This window comes from Pangasianodon hypophthalmus, chromosome 2 (assembly GCF_027358585.1).
Source record: "Pangasianodon hypophthalmus isolate fPanHyp1 chromosome 2, fPanHyp1.pri, whole genome shotgun sequence".
In the NCBI taxonomy this organism is placed as follows: domain Eukaryota; kingdom Metazoa; phylum Chordata; class Actinopteri; order Siluriformes; family Pangasiidae; genus Pangasianodon; species Pangasianodon hypophthalmus.
The window spans coordinates 18,974,766-18,985,081 of NC_069711.1; the positions used below are offsets into that span (position 1 = coordinate 18,974,766).

General features: G+C 38.4%; 1 protein-coding gene across 3 annotated transcripts; it reads left to right on the forward strand.

Moving 5' to 3' along the window:
- Nucleotides 1-2,716: 2,716 nt before the first annotated feature.
- scly (selenocysteine lyase) lies at nucleotides 2,717-10,310 on the forward strand. Of its 3 annotated transcripts, none has more exons than XM_026939015.3 (13): nucleotides 2,717-2,861; nucleotides 3,225-3,346; nucleotides 4,228-4,337; nucleotides 4,419-4,519; nucleotides 5,817-6,003; nucleotides 6,488-6,615; nucleotides 6,936-7,091; nucleotides 7,471-7,577; nucleotides 7,714-7,750; nucleotides 7,848-7,931; nucleotides 8,065-8,167; nucleotides 8,558-8,633; nucleotides 9,565-10,310. In XM_026939015.3, exons 2-13 carry the CDS (start codon nucleotides 3,228-3,230, stop codon nucleotides 9,716-9,718), a joined length of 1,362 nt encoding a protein of 453 aa, XP_026794816.3. In that variant the 5' UTR covers nucleotides 2,717-2,861; nucleotides 3,225-3,227; the 3' UTR covers nucleotides 9,719-10,310. The 3 variants fall into 3 exon arrangements, with proteins under 3 accessions (XP_026794816.3, XP_026794732.3, XP_026794940.3); XM_026938931.3 differs by lacking the exon at nucleotides 2,717-2,861 and adding an exon at nucleotides 2,868-3,007; XM_026939139.3 differs by lacking the exon at nucleotides 2,717-2,861 and adding an exon at nucleotides 2,979-3,125.
- Nucleotides 10,311-10,316: the final 6 nt, after the last annotated feature.

The following is a 10,316-nucleotide window of genomic DNA, read 5'->3' on the forward strand; positions in this document are numbered from 1 at the left end:
CAAGGAAGGACAACCGATGAACCGGTGATAGGGCCATGAGCGCCCAAGGTTCACTGATACGTGTGGGGAGCGAAGGCTAGCCTGCTCCAATCCCACAAAAGAGGCTGTGGGGCTGTGTATCCGCAGACCGGTCAGAGTGCCCATGCTGACCCCTGTCCACCGCTGAGAGCGCCTACAATGGGCATGTGAGCATCAGAGCTGCACCATGGAGCAATGGAAGAAAGTGGCCTATTCTGACAAATCACATCTTTTACATCATGTGGTGACCGGTTGCGTGTGCGTCGTTTACCTGGGGAAGAGATGGCACCAGGATGCCCTATGGGAAGAAGACAAGCCGGTGGAGGCAATGTGATGCTCTGGGTAATGTACTGCTGGGAAACCTTGGATCCTGGCGTTCATGTGGATGCTATTTTGACATGTACCAACTACCTAAACATTGGTGCAAACTAAGTACACCCCTTCATGGCAGCGGTATTCCCTAATGGCAGTGGCCTCTTTCAGCAGGATAATGCGCCCTGCCACACTGCAAAAATTGTTCAGGAATGGTTTGAGGAACACGACAAGGAGTTCAAGGTGTTGACTTGGCCTCCAAATTCCCCAGCTCTCAATCCAATCGAGCATCTGTGGGATGTGCTGGACAAACAAGTCCGATCTATGGAGGCCCCACCTCACAACTTAAAGGACTTAAAGGATCTGCTGCTAACGTCTTGGTGCCAGATATCACAGCACACCTTCAGAGGTCTTGTGGAGTCCATGCCTTGACAGGTCAGAGCTGTTTTGGTGGCACAAGTGGGACCTACACAATATTAGGCAGGTGGTCTTAATGTTATGGCTGATCTGTGTGTGTGTGTGTGTGTGTGTGTGTGTGTGTCATTGTGTGGTCCTCACCAACTTCTATAAACAAACAAATACCCTCAGGTGACAACAAAAAACACAACAGATTTCAATATACAGTCATTTTTTCCCAAAAACTAAACCAACATTCAGAAACCAGGTGGGAAAAAATAAGTACACCCATCCTACTTCTACAATAATTAAGAAAGTAGTTAGCAGCCAGGTGTTAGTAATGAAAACCTCTATAAAAGCAGAACCTTTGGCAGTTTGGTGTTCTGGAGCACTCAGGTGTGTGTCTACCTAATTCTAAGAAGAATGGATCAGCTATGACCTCAGAGAAGCAATTATTGCTTGGCCCTGATAAATAAAAACATAAAATTGAAGGAGGGTGTACTTTCTTTTTCCTGTGACTGTATAGGGCATCTTCATGATTACCAGGATGCTCTAAAGATGGCACCAGTCGAAACCAATTCCATACCTCAGCACAATGACTTTTCTCAGGGAAACAACTGACAGATTGACATTACACACATGCCCTAGGCATCTAGGCCTAAAGAAAAGGTACAGAGGCAAAATACTGAGAAAAGTACTAAAAAAAAGGACTCAAGATGTGTGCATAAACAGAAGAGTGGTTATAATATATAGCCTTTTGTGACTATTAATTAATATACATGTAGATGATTACTGAAAGATTATCATGCTCAATAATGAGTATATTGTGTATGAGTATATGAGTGTATAATTAATGGAAATTTCATCCAGTAGCCTGCTGGACTAGCTCTATTTAAGCCATTATAGGCTAAATATTATCAGTTCATAGTGCAGCTTACAGTCTCATTAATTTACTTCAGCTGGAAGAAGAAGCCACTTCTACGATGTGAAGGTCCCACTGATTTTAGGCATTGCTGTTATTTATGACTAATTTTTTTAGGATACTGATTTACAATTTTTCATCGACTTCTGGATTACACATCCCTGCTGAAAAATCTAGATTTTTCCAGTCTGACCAGCTACCATAACTCAGGGCGAGCTGGTTAAGCCGGCAGACCTTTGCCAGCTGGTGAGTTGTTTTCCAGTTTCTTTAGTACTTGACTGAATTGATCACTGAATGTGTGAGTGATACAGAAACTGTGTCAGCTCTAGCAGCATTTTCCAGCTGGCAAAGATGGTTTACCACTTTGACCTGTGTAGCTGTCAGACTAAAGTCATTTTTCAGTAGGATTATAGTTACACAATATTTGTGATGGCTTGTTTTTTCCCCCCTCTAAACCACTTGTATTTGTAGTACAAAACTACAGGTCCCACAGCCTCTCCATAATAACCCAATCCATATTTTCTGATATCGCAAAGATAAAACAAGAAATTATCTAGCTAGCCAGTTACTCAGCAGATAAGACATGATAATTATGGACATACCCGGATGTGACGACACTATTATAGTCGTACACATAAATAGAATACAAAAGCAAACGCCTGTGTTCTATCTTTCCATTTTCATAAAAAAAACGATTGATTAGGTCACGCAGGCTAAATCAACAACTCTCCGGTTTATTAAACCAAATTTAATAAAAAATGATTCACCCTGTCGGATGTCTACTTCCTGTTTTCTGACAACTATCCTACCTATCCAGATGTTGTGCCAAGACTTTCTGCGCATGCGCACTTCACCTTTGCGCGCTCAGAATTTCACAATTCTTCATATATTTCAATGATGGACGATTTTTTTGATCATAAAATGAATACGATACCTATAGTTTTATTCGGGAGGTATTTCTGATAAATTCACAGTAATAAAGTAGACAAAGTAACACAAAACACTTGTGGTATAGTTTTAGGAAGTCCTATAAACGCGCGCTACTGTATGACAGTGTGGTAAGATGGGAATACCTTGTTAGGACACCGGCACCATTGGTGACGCAAGCGCCCCCAGTGGGAGGAGCCTGGGTTGGTGTACTTCCTGTTTAGGGTCTGTCTGTCTGTCATCAAAGAGGATGCCGGTAAATCATTAACAAGATACAAGTCTTCTAGTAAGTGAAATTACTCAAGCGAAATCTCTAGTATTTATGGCTGGCTATGTGATAATTAATAGGTTGTAAAATTAGCAGCACGCGGTGGATGGCTGTGTGTGAGGCTGGGCTGGGCTTACACGTGTCTGTCGGATGTTGTAAAAATGGTAACAGCAAATTTTGAGCACCAACTTAGAATCAAAGTGTGTACATTCATATAAAGAAAGCGCTTAGTGAAGATGAATGAATAAGTGAAAGGATGTAAATAGCTGCTCAGGAGATTTGGTAATATCCACTAACGTGCTTGTTTTTACATAATGCGTTGTCTGCGGTATGTCAGATAATACCTGTGCTAAAAGTGTCACCCACTTTATTTTAAATTAGACAATGTGTGAGAAGGCTGGCTCCTCAGATCCTCTGGCGCAGAGTCCACAGGACAAGGCAGCGGTGGACCTGGACCATCACCGTAAGCGTGTGGAGCATGTGGTTAGTCCTGCTTTGAGCAGGTGAGAGACAGCCTAACTCTGGAATACTGCTCTATACTGAAGCACAATCACTACTGTGTGTGTGTGTGTGTGTGTGTGTGTGTGTGTGTTGGTTGATGGATCTAAGGTGTGCATGAGGTCTTGTATATCTTCACTGCAGCTGTTTTGTAGCTACTGGACCTGCTGGAATAGTACAAATTCACTTCTTACACCAAAACAATAAGGATAATTTTTTTTATTATATATATATATATATGTTTTATTATTATATCTCCAGTCATGAAAAATTACTAATGGGAAGTGTCAGTTAAAACAACATTGTAGGGATGGGCTGACAGTATGACAGTAGGATATCATTATTGTAATGAACTATTGATGACACATTGAGTTAAGTGCTTTTCAGTAGATATTTTTATGCACCAAAGATCAGGACCACATTGCCCATAAACATTCATCAGGCTGTCTCTGTCTATCAAACAAACAAACAAACATTTTTCTTTTCACTTTTGCCTTCAACTAACTTTATTATTTGCCTTTTGTTAGTATGTTTTGTTACCTTTATGTTATTTTAATCATTGTACTTTTACTTATAATGTATATTGTTATTTTCTTCTTACTGTTACTGCTATTATTTATCACTTTTTTTTATTATTTGCATATTTTATATTTGACACCCTTTTATTTCTTTCTATTTTTGTCACACAAGCACTTTGAACTGCATTTTAAATGTCAGAAAACTGCTACATAAATACTTTTTTATTATTATTATTATTATTATTATTATTATTATTATTATTATTATTATTATTGCCTTGTCTTGAACTGATGATTCAGATGTTGATCGAGTTGATTGAGTGTAGTAGAACACACCTCTTGAGATAACAGTTTTATCTTTCAATCAGAATCTATATGGACTACAATGCCACTACTCCAGTTGATCCTGAGGTGGTCCGTGTGGTCACTGAGGCTTTAACTGAAGCTTGGGGGAACCCCAGCAGCATGTACCTGCCAGGTGTGTCTCAGCCTGCTCTCACATAGTGCCTCTCTGATACTCAAAGATCACATTTACTTATATTCTGCCATCTTATTCCAGGCCTGAAAGCCAAAGACATCATTAATCAGTCGCGAGAGAGCGTAGCCAGGATGGTTGGTGGAAAGGCAACGGACATCATATTTACATCAGGTGGCACTGAGGTGAGAACTTGCTGTAATTTAATTCTTGATTTATGTGGAACTTCAAAAGATTTTTAAAGCATAAATCTGTGACTGTGTTTTGATTATTTGTTGGTCTTGTGGGGATAAAATATTATATAGTTATATAGATAAAGATATTCAGTCTCAGTTCTTCACCACTCCACACGTTTCATGTTACCATACATTTCTTTTGGCAAGTCAATCGATTAAACAGTCTGGAAGATTCCAGACATTGATGTAATCACTTTTAGAAGTTTCTGATTAGCCTACTGTTATAATTAGGAGTTACTGGGGGTACACCTTTAGCATGGGAAAATCCAAGCAACTCAGCCAAGACCTCAGGAAAAAAAGTGGACCTTCACAAGTCCAGTTCCTCTTTAGGAACAATTTCCAAATGACTGAAGGTACCACAAGCATATTTACAAACATTTCTATGCAAATATATATATATATATATATATATATATATATATATATATATATATATATATAAAAAAACACTTGGGACCACACAGATACTGCTTTGTTCAGGAAGGAGGCCCAAATTAACTCCCAGGAATGAAAGGACTTTTGTCTGAAAGGTTCCACTGAACCCCAAGACAACAACAAAAGAACTGTTGCATCAGGTACCAAAGTATGTACATCTACCATTAAGAGAGTCCTACATCACCATGGCCTGGGAAGAAGCCCAGACTTCAAGACTGGGATAAAAAAAAAAAAGCCAGACTGAATTTTTGAGCAGTGTTCTCTGGTCTGATGAAACAAAAATCAAACTCTTTAGCCATAAAAATCAGTGTTATGTATGGAGGAAAATTGATGAGGCTTTCACCCAAAGAACACCATTCCAACTGTGTGAAGCATGGAAGTGGCAGCATCATGCTGTGGGGTGTTTATATATATATATATATATATATATATATATATATATATATATATATATATATATATATATATATATATATATATATATATATATATATATTTCTATTCACCTGTAGTATCTTGTATAAAAGATAGGTCCGTAGGGCTAAAAATGCTTTTGCACCTCACAATTCCTTTTTTATTTTATACTTCACCTTCAAATTGGTTTTGACCATGTCCCTCCCACCCAAAATAACAACTGGAATGTTCTTACCAATACTTTAATTGTGGTAAAAACTTTTTACAATCTCAGGCCTTGGTTTTGGACTGATTATGTACACTGTAAATATTTTGACAGCAAGACGGTACTATCTATACTTTAGTCTTCTAAAACTAATAATGCATGTCCTTGCTTTATTCCCTGATTATTTCTCAGGCTAATAACATGGTGTTCCACTCAGCGATGGAACACTACTGGAAGAACAGCATGCCAGCTGAGGGCGGACGTGAGGAAAATTATCATCTTAATGGCAAAAGGATCCTTCCTCACATCATCACATCCAATGTGGAGCATGATTCTGTCAAACTCGTGGCTGAACACCTGGTAAAAATGGGCAAGGCAGGTAATGATGACACATAACCCAGGGCTACATCATCTTCTGTATGTCAGAAACCTGATTTTTTTTTTTTTTTAAAGATTGAAGCTATCTTCTCATTGTTCGTTTTATCATTGAGATATGCTAAATGAACTATTATAATATTTCAGTGGAAATATTTTGATAGAACACTATTTTATGCTCTATCCTGGCCCTGGTTACTCACTGCACAGTGTTTCACATATTCTCCCTTGTCCTCATGGGGTCCCTCCAGGCTGATAGGTGGATTGGTGACTCTAAATCACCACTAGGTGTGAAAGAGTTTGTGAATGTGGGTGTGCATGATGTATTCCTGCCTTATACCTAGAGTCAACGGGCTAGGCTTAGGATCCCTCATGACCCTGACCAGGATAAAGCGACACTGAAGAAGAATGAATGAATAAATGAATGACCATTTTTATTCCATGATAAAGTTGCATTTGAGGTGTGCTTGCCTGGATTTCTCTTGTAGATGTCACGTTCCTGCCTGTTTCTAGAGTGACGGGCCGGGTGGAGGTGGAGGACGTGATGGCAGCGCTGCGTCCCTCCACATGCCTGGTGTCAGTAATGCTGGCCAACAATGAGACAGGCGTTATTATGGTAAGTGAATGAGCACAACAAAAATCTGAAAGGAGGGTGTTGAAGAATATTTAGTTAAATTGTAATTCCATACACATGTAGCTTAGTTTTAAATAATGACTTCCAAAATAATAGGCAAAGCTTGTGGTTTGTTGTTTTTTTAAGTGATGCAGAGAAATGTAGGCAAATATCCTTTCTTTTCTACACTGTTTAAGTAAAGAATGAAATAATAACACAATAAAAAATTTTAAAAAGAAGAAAAAATTTAGAGCAGTTATGGCTATAAGGGGACAGGGCTGGAAGTGACTGACTTAAACTACATACATTCTGTTGTGATTAAGCCAATTAGGGAGATTTGTCAGAGGGTGAAGGCAGCAAAAAGATCACCGTCTTCTCCCAGAATTCTGCTGCACACGGATGCGGCGCAGGCCATCGGGAAGATCCGTGTGGATGCCCAAGAGCTGGGGGTGGATTACATTACAATAGTTGGACACAAGGTAAACAGTGCTGGTTGGTAAATAATAATAATAGTAATTATAATGAGGAACAAGAACAATACTGATTTTCCCCAAAGGCATAATGTTAAACTGTTTAACTGGCTTAGTCAAGTACAGTTAAAATAATGTTTAGAATGTAAAATGGGCTTGTGAAGTCAGCACAATAGCCTTCATTAAACTAACCAGTATTTTGGAGTTTTCCAAATTATATAAATTATAGAAGCGTGTGTTCATGTATTTTTGTACTTGTTGGTTTTAATATTTGCAAAAATAAGCAGACAACCACATTAGGCTAATTCCAGATTTGTAAGATTTTTAACATGTCTTATACTCAGAAACAAATAGAGTATAATGAGAAATAATTGCTGTTTATTTGCAGTTTTACGCTCCTCGAATCGGCGCCTTGTTTGCGAATGGTCCTGGAACGATGACTCCTCTTTACCCTTTGCTCTTTGGCGGAGGACAGGAGCGCAACTTTAGACCAGGGTATTGCATGGCTTTATTAGCTGGCATTGCAGTATAAGTGCTGTGTGGCAATGCTAACCCTTTGAACTAGTAAATAAATAAATAAGCCCGAACCATTGACTCTGAAATTGATATTGTTCCTAACTTTCTTCTTCAGGACTGAGAACACAGCAATGATTGCTGGTCTGGGGAAGGTAAGATGTTACTCTCAGCATTGTTCTTTTAGATATACATACATTTCTTTATGCATTAAAATGTTTTAAATGACTGTGCATCTCTTCCTTGTCAAAGGCTGCAGAGTTGGTGACAGCAAACCTGGTGAAAGACGAGTCTCATCTGCTGGATATCAGACTTTACCTGGAGCAGAGGCTGCTGGTCAGTGCTATTAGTCAATTAATTGCCAGTCTTTATTTTAGAGCTTGTATTCCTTGATTTTATGTTACAGTAACAGTTTAAGGTTAGTAGTGTTTACATATTTTTTTTTAAACAACCTATTCTTTGTATCTAGACTGTGTTTGGAAAAGAGAAGCTTCGTTTTAACAGTCATTTCCATGGAACAGACACACTACCCAACACGTGCAACGTGTCTATTTTGGGACAAGGACTTCATGGTGAATATCTATCCTCACATTTCTATAATTATCTTCTGTTTTATTCACACTCATATTCTAACATTTTGCAGCTAAAACCCCATCCATGGGGCAATAAATAACAAATGTATACATTTATTGGATTTTTAGGACGTTCTTTGTTATCCACGCAGGTTTAATTGACTTGCCATTTCTTTTTCTGGAACAATCCAATGCCAGCTTCCTATACTGACATGTTGCAGATGAAGTTTGGTCACTTAAATATTAATCCATGAAATAAATTAGAAAGATGACCCATTAATGAAGTGTAAGATTTTCATGTCACGTGCGCTGACTCGGGTCCTGACCTCGGCCATTTGTAAAACAAAATAGCTGTATTGAATAATTGATCTGTCCCTGGCTGTGTCGTAGGCCGAAGAGTGCTGTCCACATGTAGGAGATTACTGGCCAGCGTGGGCGCTGCCTGTCACTCAGACCACGGAGATCAGTGAGTCTCTAACCTGCAGACACTCCACACTACTGTATCATAACACGTACCATCTGAGTACTTCTGTGTATAATTATAATAATGAAATCGTAATAATAGGTTATATAGCACCATGCTAAAATGTTAATCACAGAGATTATCTCTTGAACTAGTGAGTAAGGTCAGACTGAAGTAATTTAGGGCTAAATTGGATAACAATCTGAGTTGGCTTATGTATACTAGAAGCACATGCACACCCCTTGAGCTCTGTTGAACACACTGAGTATTTGTAGCTGTAATAAAATAAAATGATGTTAATTGTGTTATTATCTTAAAACAGACAATAAAATGTTAAAACTTTAATAAAAATGTATCCCAGTAAATCCACTCAAATGTTCAATCAAAATGAAAAATCAATTCCAGCATTAACTACAGTATGTGCCAAGTGAAACTATAAATCTGAGCATACATAACTGTAGCATCAACTGGTGACCCATTCATTACAATGTCCAAAATACTGTGATGCTTTTAGCATTCCAGAGCATGAGAGAGAGAAAGGGTGCCATCTTTGTGGGGGTGATGATTAGGGCTGGGTGTTGGTTGAAAGATTTTCTGTCTATCTGTTCGTGATGCTTCTGCGCTGCAGTGGAATTGTATCTTTAAGAACAGTTTTCTCTTTTTACTTTTGGGGGAACCTGATTTTAAAATGCACTTTACTTCTGGTTGAGATACATGCAAAAGAGAAACGTATTTCAGGAAGGTCTGTAGTGTTCAAAACTTTATAACTACATACATTGTATATTGTGTGCATATATGTGTATGTTTAACATGCTCAAACTCACCAGATAAAAAAGACAGACACTAGATATACAGCATGTTGAACCTTAAATACCTGTGGTTAATTTTTCAAAAAAATACTTTTTCCGGGGTCACACATGTTCATGTTTTACAGGCCTTCCTATATTCTGCTGAACTGTGGGATCCCATACCATGTAGCAATAAATGCTCTGAGGATTAGTGTGGGTCGAGGGACATCACGGGAGGATGTGGACATCGTGGTAGAGGACCTCCGGGACACAGTGGAGCGATTGGAGCAAATGAATTAGAGTCTTTTTCCTAGAGCACCGCTTGTGGTGGGGATGTTGAACAACAGAAACTCATGCTTTGGTATCATTAGCTGAAGGTAATGATCAAGGCAGGGAAAGCGGTAAGAGGTGACAGATTATGACTTAAAATAACACAGTTCTATTGTGGCTTAGAGTTTATTTTAAATGGGTTAATTTTTATGGTATCGAGATTCCTCTTCCTTTGGTACACTGTAACGATACAATGACTGGTTGTGTACAATGACAGGTTATGTACAGTGACAGGTTATGTACAGCTAAATGCACTAATTATCTAAAGTACTGTTACAGGCCTGAATGTTTAAAGTGAATTATTTATTAATTTGGTTAATATATATTCTTAATATATATACAATGGCTTTTATGGAAGCATAGGTTGAGCATGCATGTTGTATTAAAGTAGAAATATCTGTAGTGCATTGCACTGAATGTGCACAAATGAAGCTGGAATATTATTAGCATGTATCAAGTAGGTGGTACTCTTGTTTGGCTTTTTTTTTTTTTGTTTTTTTTAAACCTGATGTTGAATTGTGTTCTGTCATCATTAAAGATCACAAGCTTCAACCAAACTGCACCAGTC